The 20,957-nt window shown below is 48.4% G+C and overlaps 1 protein-coding gene across 3 annotated transcripts in view; it reads left to right on the top strand.

Annotated features, from left to right (window-relative positions):
• sik3 (SIK family kinase 3) overlaps positions 1 to 20,957 on the top strand; it is a 124,498-nt gene that overhangs the window by 101,366 nt on the left and 2,175 nt on the right. For all 3 annotated transcript variants that reach the window (XM_054735898.2, XM_054735899.2, XM_054735900.2), the window contains 6 exons: positions 11,431 to 11,600; positions 11,668 to 11,795; positions 12,299 to 13,071; positions 13,142 to 13,296; positions 14,116 to 14,245; positions 14,324 to 14,450. In XM_054735898.2, the coding sequence (XP_054591873.2) occupies positions 11,431 to 11,600; positions 11,668 to 11,795; positions 12,299 to 13,071; positions 13,142 to 13,296; positions 14,116 to 14,245; positions 14,324 to 14,445 (1,478 nt within the window). In that variant the 3' untranslated portion in view covers positions 14,446 to 14,450. The remainder of the gene's footprint in view (positions 1 to 11,430; positions 11,601 to 11,667; positions 11,796 to 12,298; positions 13,072 to 13,141; positions 13,297 to 14,115; positions 14,246 to 14,323; positions 14,451 to 20,957) is intronic.

Genomic DNA, 20,957 nt, shown 5'->3' with positions numbered 1-20,957 from the left:
AAGTTCCTGGTGGACATTGAATTCCCAATCCTGTTTTTACCACTGTCACTTTATTGGTTACTAAAGTGATGCTTTCCAAGATTTTAAGATCTAATCCCACAGAGCCCGCAGTTGCTCTAACAGGGAGTTCTGCCTCAGAAGTTAGTTTCCACATTCGTATAGGAGGGTCAGTAGAAGTTGTTTCCCTTCCTGCCCTGGCAACCATTAGCATCAGTGGAGTAACTCCATCCCCCACGGGTCTGTTATTTAACTGATGTACTGCCCTAGTCAGATTTTCTCTCCATTTGTCCAAAGAATTAGTAACCGATAGTTTCCTTAGTTTCTCTTTCAGTAACCCATTCATTCTCTCAATGAGTCCACTAGCTTTCGGGTGATATGCTACATGATAGATCCATTCTACCACGTTGTTCTCTGCCCATTCTTTGATCTTATTTCCAGTGAAATGGGTACCATTTTCAGTCTGAACCTGCAAAGGTAGTCCATAATAGGTCTCTATTAATGACAGACATTTCAATGTAGCCTCCTGATTGGCGTTATGACACGGATGCACCACCAGTACCCCTGACACCGTATCCACGGCTGTGCATGCATACTTACAGTTTTTACTTTTTGGCAATGGTCCAATGAAATCAATCTGCCAACACTGTCCCGCTTGTTTACCTCGATGTATCTGTCCCTGTATATGTCGAGGGATTCTCTTTTTCTGATGTTGACAAGGTTCACAATCTTCTATGGCAGTTTTAATATCATCAATGATGAGATCTATTCCTCTGTCCCTCGCCCATTTCAATGTTCCCTGCACACCCCAATGTCCAGCAGTAACGTGAGCCCATTTGGCTAATCCAGGACTTGATTGTCTTACAGCCTGAATTTTCACTATCTTATCTACAGTCTGATTATGCAGGGATTCAGGATCATTGTTATTAGTATGAGCATCCACATGTAATACTGACACAGGAATATTTTGGCATTTCTCCCAAATGTCCTTCCATAGGTCAGCTCCCCAAACCTCTTTTGAATGTATCTTCCATTGTGTAGCATGCCAAATTGGCATCCAAGTTAACATTCCTTGGGCTACTGACCAGGAGTCAGTATAAATACTTACTCCCTGCACCCCAGCCGCCATTATTACCATGTGTACTGCTTTCAACTCCGCCCATTGACTACTCTTTCCTGTCCCTGTGAGTTCCATAACTTGTTGTGTACCAGGGTTAAATGCCCCAGCCTTCCATTTCCTGGTTCCTGCCACATATTGACAGGAACCATCAGTGAACCAGGCTCGCTCCTGCTGCTCTGGGGTGAGTTCGCTCCATCTTACCCCCAGTTTCACAGGAGAATCCTGGATTGGTTTTACCTCAAAAGGCACTTCATCCATTTCTGGAACGTCTGCCACTTGCTCGTGGAGCATTGATACTCCTTTTTCTCCTGGTTTCATTCTCTCAGAAACATACCACTTCCATTTTATGATGCTAGCCTCTTGAGCTACCCCTATGCGGTGAGTTGTAGGATTGCTCATGACCCAAGTTAGAATGGGTATATGTGTTCTCATCATTACTTCATGCCCCACAGTTTGGGCTTCTGTTTCCAACAAAGCCCAATAACATGCCAACAACTGTTTTTCAAATGGAGTATATCTCTGTCCTGCATCAGGCAATTTCCTAGACCAAAAACCCAAAGGTTTTCTGCACCTATCTTGTTTTTGCCACAAACTCCAGTTAGCATAATCATTTACTTCAGAAACCTGTAACTCCACTGGTCCTGACAACATCTTCCCCAAAGAAACAGCTTGTTGGATGGCCTCTTTAGCTAGTTCAAATGACTGTTGTTGATCAGGCCCCCATTCAAACTGCTCCTTCTTCCGAGTGCATCTGTACAGAGGCTGCAAGATCTGTCCTAAATGAGGTATGTGGTGTCTCCAGAACCCAAACAACCCAATATACCGCTGAGCATCTGTCTTATTCTGTGGTATTGGGAACCGTGCTATTTTCTCTTTAGCTTTAGTTGTTATTTCTCTTTCCCCTCTATTCCAGATAATTCCCAAGAACTTCACTGACTGTGCAGGTCCCTGCACTTTCGCTGGATTTATCTCCCATCCATGATTCTTCATATGTGTTATCAGAAGTGGGAGCAATTGCTCAACCTCTTCTTTAGTGTTTCCCTGAATCATGATGTCATCAATGTAGTGTGATAGCAATATGCCTGATGGGATCTTTAAAGTCGACAGATTTTCAGCCACTATCCTATGACAGATTGTGGGTGAATGCAAATACCCTTGTGGTAATCTGGTGAAGGTGTACTGTCTTCCTTCCCATGTAAAGGCAAACTGTTCCATCTTGTCCTCAGGGATAGGTATGGTAAAGAAAGCATTGGCCAAATCTATCACCGCATACCATGTACCAGAGTGATGCTGCACCCTTTCCACAATCGTGATAACATCCGGAACCGCAGACGTTAAAGGAGGAGTATGTTTATTCAGCGCTCTATAATCCACAGTCATTCTCCATGAACCATCTGATTTCTTCACTGGCCATAAGGGATTATTCCACCGTGTGGTGCATGTTTTCAAAACTCCTGCCTCCAGATATTCTTTAATAGTGTCCGTAATTTCTTTCTGACCCCCAGGCAACCGGTATTGTTTTTGTGATACCACCTGTGTTGCTTCAGGAATGGGAAAAGGTGTCATTTTGACCTTGCCTACCAAAATGGTGTGGATTCTGTTTATACCAAAACAAAATCGACCATGTTTCAGATGAAGAGTCATTCTGGCCAATATATCCATTCCAATAATCCATTCCTTTGCAGGAGCCACTACTACACTGTAATTTCTAATAGGTTGATTTCCTATTTTTAAGGGCAAAGTTACTCCCTTTCCTACTAACATCTGCCCCCCAAGTCCAGTCAAAGGTACAATGTTTCCCTTTATTTTATCAGGATTGCCATGAATTACCGAGGCCTCCGCCCCAGTGTCAACCAATGCCATTACTGTCTGTACTGATTTTTTCCAATAAATCTGTAATTCCACATGTGGTCTGATATCATTTATTGACCATCCTGAGGCACTGGCAACAACCCGAGCTTGACCTTCATCCTATTCATCATCATGTTCCCTTCGGTGCTGTTTTTCCTTTCTACGCTTCACTGCCGCCACCTGATAACACTCATCTGAACTCTCCTCCTCTGAAGATTCCTTGGGAGGGGCGGAAGGTTCAGCAGGCTTCGACGCCACCTCCCTGATCACATTCTGCAACATTCCAGCCAATTCTGACACAGACATCCTGTCGTCCTTTTCAGGACAATGTCTGAACTGACAATGGACCTTCAGTCCCATTTGTCTGCATTTCTCCATCAATGCATTAGTGGGCAATCCATCAATCTCCTCAAACGGCACTCCCGCTTGTCGCAGTGCCCTCCACAGATCTGTTCTAGAGGGGCCCATTGCCCCCCCTTTACGACCCCTTGAACGTGGATCAATCCTGGGTTTATTTTCAGTTCTAGCTCCCTCTCTCCTCGTCTCAGACCAATCACCCAGCGTGGTGAGTTCGCCAAGACGATCTTTTATCGCGGCAAAAGTCTGGTCTGCCGCGCCAAACAACAAGCTGGTCACCATGGGTTTATAATGTGGTGGGGCATGTCTGATGAGGTGATCTCTAGTTGCCTTAGAGATGTTACCGTCCACCACTCCAGCTCCCCCGTTTCGAGCCACTTGCTCTCTAATAGTGAGTCTGGTGAGCCGCTGAATGGCATCTCTCACTGTCTGCCATTGCCCTTTAATCTCAGACCAGTCCGCCGTGGTAGGATAGATTACATGACATGCCAGAGCATATGCATCCCCCACATTGAAATCTTCATCAGCTGGCAATGCCCGGACTGTAGCCCGGTATTCAGCATTTATCTGTGCATCAGTACTTAATCCTGAAAATCTCATGGCATCACCGGCATCTATGGCTATATCACACGCGCCATCCTCCATAAGGCGATTAAGCCAGGAGTCAGTTGGTTCGCCTGGGCGCTGTTTCAGCTTCCCATTCATGTGATTTAACTCATCTTGTGAATAATCCTCTAGCGTTGTTAGCAGCCTAGGGGCGGGTTGTGGCTGCTGTTGTAACATCCTTCTTATATTACCCGCCTCATCGAGTTCCGGCCGTCCCTGATCATCCACCATATCTACCAGTATTGGTGGAATAATTTGCTGTTCTCGCCGACGCCTAGTAATAGGTCTTTGTTCTGACATCTTTATCCCCTGTAATGATGGATACAAGGGCTGAGGTGGTGGGTCAGGTTTAATCGCCCACTCCTCCTCCTCATCATCCCCCCAAAGGTCCCCGTTCCATTTCTCCGGGTCCCAATCTTCACCAACATTCTTTACAAACGCCCGGATCTGAGCAGGACCTGTTCTACGAGGTCGCTTCTTTTCCTTCCTTTGCGCTCGAGACACAAAAGTCAGCGTTTTATCCAAAACATTCTGAGCATGCTTTAGCTCTTTCCCCATCACACACACTCTCTGCTCAAACTCTGAGCATGATTTTTCAACTTCTTCAGCATGGATTTTCTCCTGCGCCGCTCGCTCTCCACAACTGCTCAATTCTAACTCCTGTTTTTTCCATGCTTCTGCAAAAAGCCACATCATATCTCTCACTCCTGCCAGCGGCGCTTTTTCTTTAACTTCTATCCGCGTCAAACGGTCCAGCACCACGGCGGGGCTGACCACTCCATTTAACTCTCCCAACGGCCCAGGGCGTCCACCGTCTACCTTAAAAGACTCAAAGTCTCTTTTTACACTTTATATTTATTTAATCAGGATCGTTGTCAAGTCGACGCCAGAAACAATGAAACACAACTTGAATATCAGATGAACAACAAGGCTTTATTCAACCGGCATTTATACAAGTTATCAATCATGAACAAAACATTTCTCTTACCGTTGCTTATGGGTGGAGAGCTGAACACCCCAGTTAGGAAACGTAATCCATGATAGGTGAAGAACTGAACACATGTAATCCATGAACCTCGTCAGGTAGAATCCTTCAAGCAGCTCTAACAACCTGAGCTCTGCTCTGCTCCTTATACATCCACTGATGTGCGTGCAAAGCTGCACACCTCCACCATGATTACCCTTGATTACATCCTCATGATCACATTATGTTCGGCTCTACCATGATTACCCTTGATTACATCCTCATGACAAGTGTGATTGACAAACAGTAGTGATCAATAACTTATATAAAGCAATTATACAACAGATGACAAGTTCATTTTTATTACAGAAGTGGTTGGGAGAAATGGCTCCTCTTGGTCTGAATTTGAGCGGTGTTTTGATGTTGGACTTTTGTGCTAGATATGGATTGTCCATAATGAGCACCATTTTCAGACATAAAGTTGTTAATTTGGGCTTTTAACGCCAGGATACCATAGGCCGCAGCTCAATGATCGACTTTGTTGACGTTTCATCTGATCTGCGGCCGCGTGTCTTGGACACTCGGGTGAAGAGAGGGGTGGAGCTGTCAACTGACCACTACATGATGGTGAGTTAACTCCGATGGTGGTGGAGAATGCCGGTTGTGCATGAGCAGTGGATGGCAGTAATCCGTTTTTGCATCGTCTTCTTGTGGCATTATGTTGTCTGCAGAGCGCTTAGCCTCTTCCAGAGTGCTAAACGTAGAGGCTACAGTACATTGGGTCACCCTCAGGCGGGCGGGTTAGGGTGGTGTAAAAAACTAAACCTAGTGTGAAGCCCTGCAGCTCTTAGTTTCTTCCTAGTGTCTTCTAAAAGTTGGTAGAGCTTCATTATCTCTGCTGGAAAGTCCAGGAAGATATGATTCTGCTGACCGTGATGAGACAGAGAAGATTTTTGCATTGCTAGCGGCATAATAAGCTCCTTAGTAGCATAGTTGTGCATCTTGGCTATCATGACACAGGGCCGATTAGCCTCTGTCGCCGGTTACGCTCCCCGTCTGTGTGTGTGCTCAACTTCTACAGGCTGTAAGAAATGTTCCTTGCCAAGCAGATCCTGAACAAATGTAGTCACAAATTCAGCAGGCCTGCTTCCTTCCATTCTGTTGGACAGACCGGTTATTTTTATATTTTGGCATCTCTAGCATGGTTCGAGGTCGGTGACTTTATCCTGTAGGGCCCAGTTATCTGTCTTCAGGTGGCTAGCTAGCCACTTCAGTCGGGCTATTCTGCTGTCATGGTCACTGCCCATGTCCCCCAATGCCAAAAGACGAGCAGCGTGCTTCACCAGAGTGGCTTGGCTGGCCTGAATATAGATATTTCTAATGAGTTAAATGTCATCCATTTTCTGGCTCATGCCTTCTGTTGTGAAGAAGATAGCTGTGGCATCCAGCGTGGGTTCTGCTGCTGCAGACATGGTTAGCATATTAGTGCCCTGTTCTTCCCCATCAGTTTTTTCCTTTGGCTTTTCTCGTCTGCACTTGTTTCTTCTGTGGCATTTTTAGGCCCTGTTCTTAGCGGTAACCACTAAGCAATTTGAGAAGATCCACTTGTCCAAAAATTGACGTTCCACTAATAATCGGTTTTTCAGAGAGGGACACCATCAAACACAGCCACTCCATAGCTTGCAATCTAGCACCTGCCGCAGCAGTTTTTCTGTAGGACTGAGAGGAGAAGCAGGATGATTGGAGATGGACAACACAGGAAAATATGGCCCTTATAGACTAGCATCAGCTGCACTCCGCCTGGACCGGGTTGGGAGTGTTTTTATTTAGGTAGCCTTGAATTTTCCTGAGCACAACCGGACGTCTTTTCAACAATCTTCACAAAGGAGGTCTGCCAGTAGCCGAACAGGGCTGACACACCCACTGCTGACTGATTAGCTGGCTCAAAATCACGCATACCATTAGGAGGAGCCTCCTATTGTCAGATAGAATCGGCCTGTGATGCTTCCCGCATGCACAATTCATTATCATTCTGGGCGCTGTGGAGTTTATGGCTCTTACTGAAGCCGTTTTTCTCTGTCCCTTAGTGATGGGAATTCCGGCTCTTTTTAGAGAGCCGGTTCTTTTGGCTCAGCTCACCAAAAAGAGCCGACTCTTTCGGCTCCCAAGTGGCTCCTTAGATTTTCTGTTGCATAAAGTATATTTATCACCAAAAATAATGCAAAACTATATGTAAAATGATTTATTAATGTAAAAAAATGCAATATATCAAATATTTATCATTTATATGGATTTATTAACTGAACACTTTAAGAAATCTCAACTTAAGGAGTTACAAAAATAAGTGCAAAAGAAGGCTATAAAAAAGCCAGCCCATCCAGGACTCTGCGTTTTAACAAACCCAAACAAAACAGAATATTCACTGGTTGCACATGTGCAACAACTATTTAAATTAAAGCAACCTGAACAAACTCACAGAATGACAACAAAATCTTTAGTGGAGATTAGCATTCAGAAACACCAAATGCCTCAGCTTTGAGGGGCTAATCTTGTTTCTTCTTTCTGTTATTATCTGCCCTGCTTTGGAGAAGATTCTCTCTGAGGGTACAGATGTTGCTACAATACACAGTCTCCGTGCCATAACATGTGTAAGACGTGGGTAGCCTAGACCCTTGGTCTCCCACCAGCTCAGTGGGTCTGCACCTCTCTGGAAAAGGGGCTGCTCCAGATATGACCTCACTTCGAGTATTGCATCTGCTGAGGGATTCCTTCTTGTAGTGTCTCCAGTTGCCCGTTCTTCAAAGAACCTCCAAACAGTAGATGCTTGTGGCTCCTCTTGTTCATGTTCTGCTGCCTCTTCTCCCTCTTGGTCCCCTTGCAGTCCAGTTGACTGACTAGCTCTTGCTGCTGCTGCGGTTATTCTCTGAAGAGCTTCATCCACTGCTCTATTGTCATTGAAAGCCAGCTTTTTGAATCTTGGGTCAAGAATTGTTGTTTCTGACAGGACAGTGTTATATTCCATTCTGTGGAATGTTCTGTCCATGGATCCGCACAGAGTATCCACTAACTCTTTCACATTCCCTGTGGTTACTCTGGTCTGGTGCTCAGCTGTCACTCTCTGCAGACCCTTGCACAGGATCAACATTTTGGAGGCTGTAACATAGCTGGAATAACAAATAAGTGTTAAAATTATCCTTTCATTTATTTATCAGTATCATTCTAACTTAACAACTAATTAAATAAATAAATAATGTGATAATATTTATACACTGTACCTGTCTGCACTGATCTCCACAGTGACCTGCTCAAATGGCTCCAGAACAGTGCATGCTTCCTGCAGTACGTCCCATTCCTCTTGGCTCAGTTGATTGACAGGTGCATTGATGACAGCCAGGGTTGAGATCACTGCATCCTTGGACTCCAGGATCCGTTTCAGCATGTAAACCGTGGAGTTCCACCGAGTAACACAGTCTTGTTTGAGTTTCAGCTCAGGCATGCCCATCTGCCGTTGAGTTGACTTGAGCTTCGCTGTGGCTGTGGTACTCCTGTGGAAGAATTCCACTATTGCCTTTACTTTGTCCACAGTCGGCTTCATCAACTTCAGAGCACCTCTAACGAACAGGTTGATAGTGTGTGCAAGGCACGGGTGGTGGGTCCATTTCAGGATTTGAATTGCTTTAGTTATATTAGCTGCATTGTCACTAACACAGCAAACCACTTTGTTTTCCACACCCCACTCTTTTGCCACTTTGAGCAGCTCTTCTGCTAAGTTCTCAGAAGTGTGTCTGGCACTGAACTCAAAACAATCCAGCAGACATGACACCATTTTGTAATTTTCAACAAAATGGCATGTGACTGACATATATGATGTAGTGGTTCGAGATGTCCAGCAGTCAGTTGTTAAACAAACAGCTGTGGAATTGTTTACCCTTTCTTGGAGTAAAGCACGTTCTCTATCATATAGGCCTGGGATGATTTTTTGAGAAAGTGTTTTTCTACTTGGAACTGCATACATTGGATTGAGAGCATGGGTGTAGCTTCTGAATCCTCTGTCATCCACTATTGAGAATGGCTGAAAATCCCGTGCAACCATTTTTCCAAGTTCCTCATCAATTGCATTCTGTCTGGCTGGGGTCATAGCCTTTTGCAGAAACTGGCTCATAGAGCTCTGGGTAGGTCGAGGTGGTTGTGGTGGTGCATTGCAAGATGCTGTAGACACTGCAGCAGCAACAGTTGCAGTAGACACACTGGCACCTTCATTTGCAGGTTGCCTTGCTTGTCTTATTTCTTCTAACAGCACAGATGGATGAACAGTTTTCATGTGCCTGTGCAGGTTATTTGTGGAGCCTGCTCTATATGATATCTTCACCCTGCACACATTACACTCGGCCCTTGAGCTGTTTATAATACTGAAATGGGTCCAAATTTGGCTCCGTTTTCGACTGCTGTCGCTCATTTTCTCACCGTAGCCGCACTGTCCTCTCTCTCGCTCGTCTTTTTCCTCCTCCTCCTCCTTCTGCTCAGTCCCTCCTCCTCCTCCTCCTTCTGCTCAGTCCCTCTCGTCTCCCTCCGCCCCGCTCCGCCCGCATGTGCTCTGCTGTGTGTCTGTCTGATCCTCCCTCTTCCCCGCCCCTACTGCTCTGTGTGTGGACAGTCTGGACACGCAGTTACACATGTTGACCAATCGCCTGTAGATTTCGCTTAGGCGGGGGTGGGGTGGGGATGTGACCGCGCGTGCGCGGGGTGGAGTGGGGTAGGGGTGTGGGGGTGGGGGGGATGTGGTGGACGGGACGGGACGGCTCCCAATGACGAGCCGGCTCCCGTCGGTCACTTCATAGAGCCGGCTCTTAGAACCGGTTCGTTCGCGAACGACACATCACTACTGTCCCTCACTGCTGTGAGGAGCGTGCGCGCGCACACACACACACACACACTCAGTGCTGCCAGACACAGCAAAGCAGGATGCAGCCTCAGTCTCCAAAAGCAAGAGTGCTCAGGCAGATTTTGTTTAATAATGGAGACACCGCGGACCTCTCTGCACTCTTTTTCCCTGACCAAATGCTCGGAGATGCGCTTATGACATCACAAACCACAGACCGCCCATGTACTCAATCACGTCCGCATTCCCAGGGCGGAGTGGCGCTGAGCTGATGCTAGTGTGTAAGTGGCATTAGTCAAATAAGATCAAGAAAACAAAACAAAGGGCTTGAAAAGGAAAATGTCGGTAGATTTATCCATCTACACATTTTAACTTTATAAAGCAATAATATATAAGCGTGTAATATTTATATATTCGATTCAATTCAAATAACCTTCAAATCTCCGTCCCACCCAGGGCCGTATATCAAGGCGTTTTGGTGGCCTAAGCAAAATATTTAGTTTAGTTTTTTCATCACATTTAGTTTGCACATTATTTAAAATATCTTCAACTTAATCTATTTTTAAGCCAATTTTTGGGGGGTATTGCTTGAAAAAAGAATCCTAACACAGCATAACAATTACTTGAAAGGTTCTGTACTGTTTTAAATACATTTTGACTGGGAAATGCTCTTTAAATGCATTATATACCTTTTAGAAGTATTATGGCAAAATTACAAAACACTAAAAAGTTTTAAACGTCCACACCCTCAAGCTTGGCAAGTATGGCTCCAACACAGGGATGAAGAAACCGAAACGGTGCAGGTAAGAGAGAAAAATGAAAGTCATTTCATGTATAAAATGGACGCATGGCTGAATTTTCAGTCTTACTGAAATAGATTAAAATGTTTTGTCCAACATTTGGAGACGTTCCATAAAGTTTATGAACGTGATGTCATCACATGCAGCTCGTTTACCAGCTGAGAGTCTAAAAAGACCACAACTTCTGCAGTTGGAGTGTATTCTGATGAGGTCATTTGTGCAAACAGAAGACAGCGAAACACGCAGGTCGCGTCAGCACAGGAGCTAATCGGAGCTGAAGTAGTAGCCTTCTGTTTGGAGCTTGTTATTAAAAGAGACAACACACACTTTTCTGGTGGAAACATGCTGCCAGTCTTGCCCAGGTGTCGCAACTAGCCCCAAAGTACCCCTGTGCCTGAGACACACAGGTTCTAAGCACTGAGGCAAAGCTGTTGGTCCACAAAGTCCTAGGGTGAAGCCTGAAAGGGTAAACATGCTGGGTTTCAGGTGAGAAATCCTTTAATGAGCTGCGTGTTTTTAAGTTGTTGATATTATTTGTGTTGTGTTGTTATTGTTTTAGTAATAGTGTTGAGTTTCTGATCGGTGGAGGTTCAAGCCAATAGTTTGTAGATGTCTCCATCCGTCTAAACTTGATATCATACCAGTGGGTGGGTGTAGGATTCAGTCGAGCTTGGTTTGGCTTGGGACAGAAGCCTGGTGAAACCCACGCAGGGACGGAAAAAGGGACTAAAGAGGACAGACCGTCTGGTTCCATAGACATCCACAACTTCAAAACAAGCTAGCTTTGTGCCAGCTTTGAATGAGTTTAAGGTAAACTTTAAAGGTGGGTACCTTCACCAGCTGTTTTTCCTCCCAGGGGCTCCGTCACCAGTGCAGTACCAGCATGGTGCTCCAGCCATGTTCCAGGGACAGAGTGGCAGTCCACCACCCACCGGCCTCCCTCGAGTTGCTCTGTCAGCCAATCAGCAACCATCATCTGTCCGCCCCGCTGTCCCATTAGCACCAGGTGTACCTCAGCCACAGCAGGTGAGCTCCAGCAGCCCCTGAAGATGGTTGGCTGTGTTTGTGGGACTCAACTCTGTCGGGTGTGCAGGTGACCATCCAGGTGCAGGAGGTGCAGCTGGGAGGTGGGGCGCAAAGACAAGGCAGCTTCCTGTCCACACCAGGGGGACACAGGGTCCTGGGGAAGCAGCTCAGCGCAGACAACGCAGAAACGCACAGGTGACCTCCTCCAGCCGCTGGTGGCAGCCGGCCGTGCTGACAGACTGCAGCACCATCACTCTGCCTTAGAGACTCTTGTTTTAGCACCGACACGTTCTTAATGTTTGATCCTCTTTTGTTTTCTACTGCTTTGTTTGTGATGCTCGTTCTGGATGAAACGGGATGTTGCTCAGGGCTTACACTGGGGGGTGGGGGGTGCAGGTGTGAGATGAGCTCATTGTTTGTTATAAACTAAGGTTCGCTGCTGCTGAGATGACGTCGCCCCACCGTGTCTGGGTGAGTTCATGAGGTGGATTAGATACGCCCCCGTAGCCAGGAGCGTCTTCACTGAGAGATGGTGTAAGCCTTCAGGCCCGACTCCACCTCTCAGGGAACACCTGTCTTGTGTTCAGACTCAGGTGTTGGCTAGGCTGTGTGTAGCTTTTCTGTAGGTTTGGTCTGTCTGTAGGACTGGGATGTGGTGGTTTCCAGCAGCTAACTGGTGTTTCCTCCTCCCTGTTCAGTCGCAGCCTTGGCCGATTCACACCCGGCTACGACCAGACGCAGTTCAACCCCCACCTGTTCTCTGGTGACACCACCTCCAGGGGTGCCTCTGGAGTGGTGGGTTCCTACAACCCCTACCTGCAGGGCTCCTCCCTCAAGGTACCTGGTATAGAGGGTTACCAGGGGGGGGGTGTGGGGAGCAGTAGCTACGGGGCCCCCTCTACATTACAGCAGGCCTTGCTCTCCCCAACTCCTTTGGACTACCGCCCCCCTCAGCAGCACGTCACCCCTACCCTGCAGGGCCTCCTGTCCCCCCGCCACTCTTTAACAGGCCACACCGACCCCCGCTTGAACCCACAGGACTTGGCCGCCCTCCTGAAGAGACAGAATCCCCGGCCATGTGCAGTGCCCCAAACATCCCCCAGCGGAGTACCACAGGACTTTGGAGAGATGCTACTTCTTCGCCAGCTCAGCCCAGGAGACACCCTGGAGCCACCTGTGCCCCAGGCTGCTCCTGGGCTGCAACACTACCACCACCTCCTCCAGATCCGAACCTCCGAGGTTCCCCAACAGCAGCAGCACCCGCCTCAGGCGCCTTGTCCCAGCTTACCTCACTCAGAGAGCATGGAGGAGGACGAGGTGCCGGCTGAGTACCTTCACCCACATGAGGGGCTGCTGGCCAAGGCCGGAGACGGACATGAGCTCCTGGGGCCCCCCCGAGGAGGAACTCCCCCATACAGCTCTCCCACTCACAGACATGCTGGCTACATCAGGAGCCCGTCAGCAACTAGAGGTAAGGCCTCTCCACATGTCTAATCATTTAGGTTTCCGTGACTTCTCATGAACCAGATCTCTTCCTCCAGAACCGGAGCATGTAGAGTGCCGGTCCCAAGGACAAGCCATGGAAGTGCCTGATCACAATGGTGTTGGCTATCCGCGCGGTCCCCAGGGAGACACCTACAGGTCCAGAGGGCAGCTACAACGCCACCACACCATCCAGACCTGTGACGATGCCTACGTGAGTCAAAATCTCTCATGGATGCTGGTAGCTGGTCCGGTCCAGAGTAACCGTGGTTATTTTCATGAGACACACCGTGCCAGCAGGTCAGAGTAATACCGCTGCTACAGTGTGTCTCATGAAAGCGCGGCGGCGGCATGGCAATGCAGGAATTCTGTGGCTTTCTTGCTGCAAAGCTTGCTAATAATATTGCTGCAACACCTGACTTGTGAATGAAGATTAGAAGAAGAAGAAAATATCATTTCTATAGCGCCTCTCAAGATAAAAATCACGAGGCGCTTAGGCATCCACGAGGAAGATTAGGCCTTGGCGCACCAGAGGGAGGTTTTATCATATGTAGAACGTCCGCCGAGCTCCGGTCGGCAACTATATTGGAAATTAAAGTTAACACAGGTGGTTGGTAGACTGGAGCGACGCAGAGCTCCGGGAGCTTGGATTACCAGACAGTTCACGGGGACTGTGGGGGACAGACATCTTTAGATGCTCGGCTTGTGAAAATACTTGAGGAGCGCAGCTTTGGTTGCAGTAAAAAGCAAGTTATGTTCAAGTTAAAGAGAAGTCTGTGACGGCGCAGACCGCCGCCCCATGCCTCCTTTTTACCGCCATCGTGTGATCTTTTGTGATTGTGCCTCATTACCGCCACAGTCTCACCACCTATAAATGACTGAAGGCTCCCTGATGCCGCCGCACCTTTGTGGCAACTCGGTGGCATTGTTTAATGAAAGAGGCTAGTGGGACTGTGTGCCTGCATTTGCAGGCTGCGGTCATGGCTTGGTGAATACTAGACCTAATAAAATCATAATCGCGTTTCCTGCTCAGGATCAGGCAGAGCCCATGTCTGGAATGAGTCTCCTGGCTGGAAAGGCGCTCAGCTCTGCTCGCATGTCGGACATCCTGAGCCAAACGTCGCTGACAGGAAGTCAGCAGCTGCACCAGCGGGAAGCGTCAGGTCGGTAAACGGCGTTGTCAGAGATTTGAGTATTTATTTTGTTGATCGGCGCCAGTATAAGATGTGTTTGTCATGCAGTGTGTGACGCTGAGGGTGAGCTCCACGCAGCAGGCTGCTACCCCTCGTCCTGCACCAGTGATATGCTCCTGACCTTCAAACCCCCCGACCTGCAGTACAGCATGGAGCAGGCTGGGGTCTAACACAGGTACACACACCTGGGCTCTGGGGTCATGCTCAGTTGGACTAAAGTGTTCCTGCAGGGTCTTCAAAAGTCTTAAAAGCATTGAATTAATTTAGAAATAATACCGTAAGTCTTTTACAAGTTTTGAATTTTGACAACTGGGTCTTAAAATGTGTTCTGTAGGTAAATTCTCGTATTTGTCCTCTAAAGTTTCACTTGTCGACCACAATCATGTTTATTAAAGAAGGTAGCATAAATAAAGAGTGGAGGAACTGAGAACGCAGCGCAGCCGTGGGTCAGATACTCCAAACGCCACGTATTCAGCTCCCACGCTACAGCAGCCTACCAAACCGCTAACGGACCTCCAGCCGAGGAGAAACGTGGAACATCTCAGCAGACCATGAGAGAGGCTGACTGGTGCCTAGGGCTGGGTGCCAGAACTGTGGACCTTTTTGGGACTGAGTGAAAACATTCGTTAACCAGAACCAACTTTATTGTCAACGCACCGGCGTCCTGAAGCATAGAAAACTGTAGCTTTTAAAGTAGATTTTCCAGAGTTTCCTTCCTTTTTTTTGGTCATCGAAGGATCATCACCTAGCAGCGCCTACACCACGCTCAGGTCAATCCAGACTCTCTTCATGTCGAGAGTCTGGATTGTCTAACCCTAACCCTTCCACAGATGTGGAGCGATCTACCAAGCACTACCAGAACAGCCCCCCCACTGTCCACTCCATGTTCACGTCCCTCTATGATGGATCATGCTGCTTCACTTCCACCTAGGATTGGCTGATTAGTGCAGTTAGCCTCGAGGAGAGGCGGCTGGCTTCATTGTCACCTGTAAGTCCACTTTGGACAAACGCGTCTGCTAAATGCATAAACACAAGTTCAAGGATACTTTTTATTTGCCGTTAGGGCTGTGAAATGGTTATAAATTTTTTACATTATTGGTTTTAAAAAGGTCTTAAAAAATCTTGAATTCAAAGACCAAATTGCTGGTAAAATTTTTTCTAATTCATTTAAAATTCGGTCCAAAAATACTATTAGAAACGCTTATTGTGGCCTCCAGGAAACGAGTGTGTGCAGCTTTTAAAAATACCAACTCGAGCTGGGTCGGATCCAGCTCACAGAAGCCCGCATGAGCTCCAGAACCGGATGACAGGTGTCTCTCCCTCTCTCTAAGCTAAACTTCGTCTTCGTCTTCGTCTTCGTCTTCGTCTTCCTCCGCTTATCCGGGTCCGGGTCGCGGGGGCAGCATCCCAATTAGGGAGCTCCAGGCCGTCCTCTCCCCGGCCTTGTCCACCAGCTCCTCCGGCAGGACCCCAAGGCGTTCCAGGACCAGATTGGAGATGTAACCTCTCCAACGTGTCCTGGGTCGACCCGGGGGCCTTCTGCCGGCAGGACATGCCCGAAACACCTCCCCGGGGAGGCGTCCAGGAGGCATCCTGACCAGATGCCCAAACCACCTCAACTGGCTCCTTTCGATCCGGAGGAGCAGCGGTTCTACTCCGAGTCCCTCCCGAATGTCCGAGCTCCTCACCCTATCTCTAAGGCTGAGCCCGGCCACCCTACGGAGGAAACTCATTTCGGCCGCTTGTATCCGCGATCTCGTTCTTTCGGTCATTACCCAAAGCTCATGACCATAGGTGAGGATTGGGACGTAGATCGACCGGTAAATCGAGAGCCTGGCTTTCTGGCTCAGCTCCCTCTTCCCCACGACAGATCGGCTCAGCGTCCGCATCACTGCAGATGCCGAACCAATCCGCCTGTCGATCTCCCGATCCCTCCTACCCTCACTCGTGAACAAGACCCCGAGATACTTAAACTCCTCCACTTGAGGTAGGACCTCTCCCCCGACCCGGAGGTGGCAAGCCACCCTTTTCCGGTCGAGAACCATGGTCTCAGATTTGGAGGTGCTGATCCTCATCCCAGCCGCTTCACATTCGGCCGCGAACCTACCCAGCAAGAGCTGAAGGTCAGAGCTGGATGAAGCTAGGAGGACCACATCATCCGCAAAAAGCAGAGACGAGATTCTCCTGCCACCAAACTCGACACACTCCACACCACGGCTGCATCTAGAAATTCTGTCCATAAAAGTGATGAACAGAACCGGTGACAAAGGGCAGCCCTGGCGGAGTCCAACCCTCACTGGGAACAGGTCCGACTTACTACCGGCTATGCGGACCAAACTCACGCTCCTCTGGTAAAGGGACTGAATGGCCCTTAACAGAAAGCCACCCACCCCATACTCCTGGAGCGTCCCCCACAGGGTGCCCCTGGGGACACGGTCATAAGCCTTCTCCAAATCCACAAAGCACATGTGGATTGGTTGGGCAAACTCCCATGCCCCCTCCATCACCCTTGCAAGGGTATAGAGCTGGTCCACAGTTCCACGGCCAGGACGAAAACCACATTGCTCCTCCTCTATCTGAGATTCAACTATCGATCGGACCCTCCTCTCCAGTACCTTGGCGTAGACCTTTCCAGGGAGGCTGAGGAGTGTGATCCCCCTATAGTTGGAACACACCCTCAGGTCACCCTTCTTAAAGATGGGGACCACCACCCCGGTCTGCCACTCCCTAGGAACTGCCCCCGATGACCACGCAATGTTGCAGAGACGTGTCAACCATGACAGCCCTACAACATCCATAGCCTTGAGATACCCAGGACGAACCTCATCCGCCCCCGGGGCTCCGCCGCTGTGTAGTTGTTTGACTACCTCAGCAACTTCTGCCCCCGAGATCGGACAGTCCATCCCCAGGCCTCCCAGCTCTGGTTCCTCCTCGGAATGCACATTAGTGGGATTGAGGAGCTCCTCAAAGTATTCCTTCCACCGTCCGACTATAGCCTCAGTTGACGTCAGCAGCTCCCCATCCCCACTGTAAACAGTGTGAGCGAGTTGCTGCCTTCCTCTCCTGAGGCGCCGGACAGTTTGCCAGAACCTCTTTGGAGCCGATCGATAGTCTTTCTCCATGGCCTCACCAAACTCCTCCCACGCCCGAGATTTTGCCTCGGCAACTGCCACTGCTGCACCCTGCTTGGCTATCCGGTACCTGTCTGCTGCCTCCGGAGACCCACAGACCAGCCACGCCCTGTAGGCCTCCTTCTTCAGCCTGACGGCTCCCCGAACCTCTGGTGTCCACCAGCGGGTACGGGGGTTGCCACCACGACTGGCACCGGCCACCTTACGACCACAGCTAGCAACAGCCGCCTCGACAATCGCAGAGTGGAACAAGGCCCACTCGGACTCAATGTCCCCCACTGCTCTCGGGACGTGGTCAAAGCTCTGCCGGAGGTGGGAGTTGAAGACCGTCTTGACAGGTTCTTCTGCCAGGCGTTCCCAGCAGACCCTCACTATGCGTTTGGGTCTGCCAGGTCTACGCGGCATGTTCCCTTGCCATCTGATCCAACTCACCACCAGGTGGTGATCAGTTGACAGCTCCGCCCCTCTCTTCACTCGGGTGTCCAAAACATACGGCCGCAGGTCAGATGATACGACTACAAAATCTATCATCGACCTGTGACCTAGGCTGCCCTGGTACCAAGTGTACCGGTGGGCATCCTTATGTTCGAACATGGTGTTCGTTATGGCCAAACTGCGGCTTGCACAGAAGTCCAATAACAAAACACCGCTCGAGTTCAGATTAGGTGGGCCGTTCCTCCCAATCACACCCCTCCAGGTCAAGCTGTCATTGCCCACGTGAGCATTGAAGTCCCCCAGCAGGACAATGGAGTCACCTGATGGAGCACTATCTAGCACTCGTCCCAGGGACTCCAAAAAGGGTGGGTACTCTGAACTGATATTTGACCCATAAGCACAAACAACAGTCAGGACCCGTTCCCCGACCCGAAGGCGCAAGGAAGCTACCCTCTTGTCCCCCGGGGTAAACCCCAACACACAGGCAGAGAGTCTCGGGGCTAACAAAAAGCCAACCCCAGCCCTCCGCCTCTCACCCGGAGCAACTCCAGCAAAGTAGAGTGTCCAACCCCTCTCCAGGTCTCGGGTTCCAGAGCCAATGCAATGTGTCGAGGTGAGTCCGACTATATCTAGCCGGTACCGCTCAACCTCTGCCACAAGCTCCGGCTCCTTCCCCGCCAGCGAGGTGACGTTCCATGTCCCAAAAACTAGTTTTCTTGTCCGGGGATTGGACCGCCAAGGCTCCCGCCTTGGTCTGCCACCCGATTCGCATTGCACCGGACCCTTCATGTTCCTCCTGCGGGTGGTGGGTCCACAGTTGGACGAGCCCATGTATCCGGTTCGGGCTGGGCCCGGCCGGGCCCCATGGGCGAAAGCCCGGCCACCAGGCGCTCGCTCACGGGCCCCAACCCCAGGCCTGGCTCCAGGGTGGGACCCCGGTAACCCTCCGGGCCGGGTACTCCGACTCTTCGTTTTAACTGCCATGAAAGATCCTTCGAACCGTTCTTTGTCTCACCCTTCACCTAAGACCAATTTGTCATGGGAGACCCTACCAGGGGCACTAAGTGCCCCAGACAACATAGCTCCTAGGATCATTAGGGCACTCAAACTCCTCCACCACGATAAGGTGACGGTTCAAGGTTAGTTAGTTAAACGGATATTAACGAGTATGAGACGGCTGACAGACGCTCATTAGTATTAATATTATATTAACTGACCGATACTATTTTAACTATTATCACAGACAGCGCTCAGTACAGATGAGTACACTTCCTTTAATAAGTACAAATGTAATCAGCAGCACGATGAACAGTTTCCAGAATGTTCCCAAGGCTGGTTTATGGAACACGTGTTTAACTCCACAACATGAGACTAAGAGTAATAATACAACTTAGATCACAAAATCCTCAGTTTTACTAAAACGAGTGGAAGTAAAGATGAATCCACCCCACAACAAAAACAACTACGTCTAGTATTTAGTACGACCACCGTGACTTTCAGGGACGGCACCAAGTCTTCTAGTCATGGAATGAACAAGATGGTGACATGTAGCAACATCTATCTTTTCCGTTCTTCAAGAAGAACCTCTTTTAGAGTCTGGATGCTGGATGGAGAGTGACGCTTCAGAATTCCCCGCAGGTGTTGGATTGGGTTCAGACCAGGAGACAGACTTGGTCATTCAGTCACCTTCACCCTGTTCTTCTGCAGAAATGCAGCAGCAGCTTTAGATGTGTGTTCTGGATCATTGTCGTGTTGGAAAAGTGCACGACGACCACGTGCACGGAGTGATGGCAGCAACTTCCTTTTTCAGTACAGAGCAGAATATTGTTGAGTTAGGGTTAGCAGCCCCACATGAAGACACTGCCACCACCATGCTTCACTGTAGCACCATGCATTTCTCTGACATCCTCACCTTTATGACGCCATACACAGGGTGTCCGCGGGGTTTTAAAAAGTATTAAAAAGTGATAAATAAAAATAGTCAAATTTAAGGCCATTAAAAGTGTTAAATTTGGTCTCAGAGGTATTATTTTTTCCAAGTTAGGTATTATTTTTTTCAGACTATCAGATGTCATGTTCTGAACATCGACATAGAAATATATTCCGAATGAAATGTTTTGAACGATTATAAAAATAAAACAAGCCGATTATTTACTCCTCCCACTTGAGCTGCCCTGAGTTACAAATGAAGCGCTCCGTTGCCAACTTAGCGACTTTGATGCTATTTCTAGCAGCTTTTCAGACCCCTTCTTGACTTTTTAAATCTTAAAAGTACCTAGCGAACACCTCAGAAACATCTCTGGTAGCTCTTAGCTACTTTCTGGATAACTGTCGTCGACATTTCCTGCTGCAGGTTAGCTAAACACTCCGCCTGCACTCCGGACCGTTCTTCAGGACATTAGGAAAGGGAATGATGTAGTGACGTGTCAGTCGCTAAAGAAACAGCTCTCGGAGCCGGCTCCTTGTTGGAGTAACCAGAGTGAGTGACACACACACCGCACCTGCGGACTCCTGAGCCGCTAAAAATGGCTAAATGTGCGCGTGCGGCACGCTAAACACACGTGCAGCTTGCCCCGATTGCTGTGAGACCGGGTTGGGGGTGGGGGGTGCAGCTGTGGTTGGGACAATTATTACATTAACTGATGGACTTGTAAATAAATAGTTTATAAATAAGGTAGAAATAAGTTCTTCACGCTGATAAATAATAACTAATCTCTCTGAGGACACGGTGCTGGTGCACTCTCCTACAGCACCTTGACATGACTAAATAAATGTTATGCAACATTTTGTGAACATCAATTTATTTGCATGTATTTGTTATAAATGCCGCTGTATAATTCTTGCTGTCAGTATTTGCAAGATATTGGTATTTGGGTCTGTACTGGTTAGACTTAAATGAGTTAAACCAAGGTCTATAGCCCTTGGGTCATACACTATGAGCTATAAGTATATTGGTCTTTTTATACTGGAATCAGGAGTTATTTTAGTGATCATCTTGTTTCTTATTTATTTTTGTCCTGATTGTGCCCTGAGCAGTTTTATGACTGAATAAAAACAAATAAAAAAAATCTACATAAATTGAAAAATCGTCTTAAATAATCGAGATCTCAATTTCA

The sequence above is a fragment of the Nothobranchius furzeri genome, chromosome 13 (assembly GCF_043380555.1).
Source record: "Nothobranchius furzeri strain GRZ-AD chromosome 13, NfurGRZ-RIMD1, whole genome shotgun sequence".
NCBI lineage: Eukaryota > Metazoa > Chordata > Actinopteri > Cyprinodontiformes > Nothobranchiidae > Nothobranchius > Nothobranchius furzeri.
The sequence above is the reverse complement of the archived record's forward strand: the minus strand, read 5'-3'. Positions and strand labels throughout refer to the sequence as shown.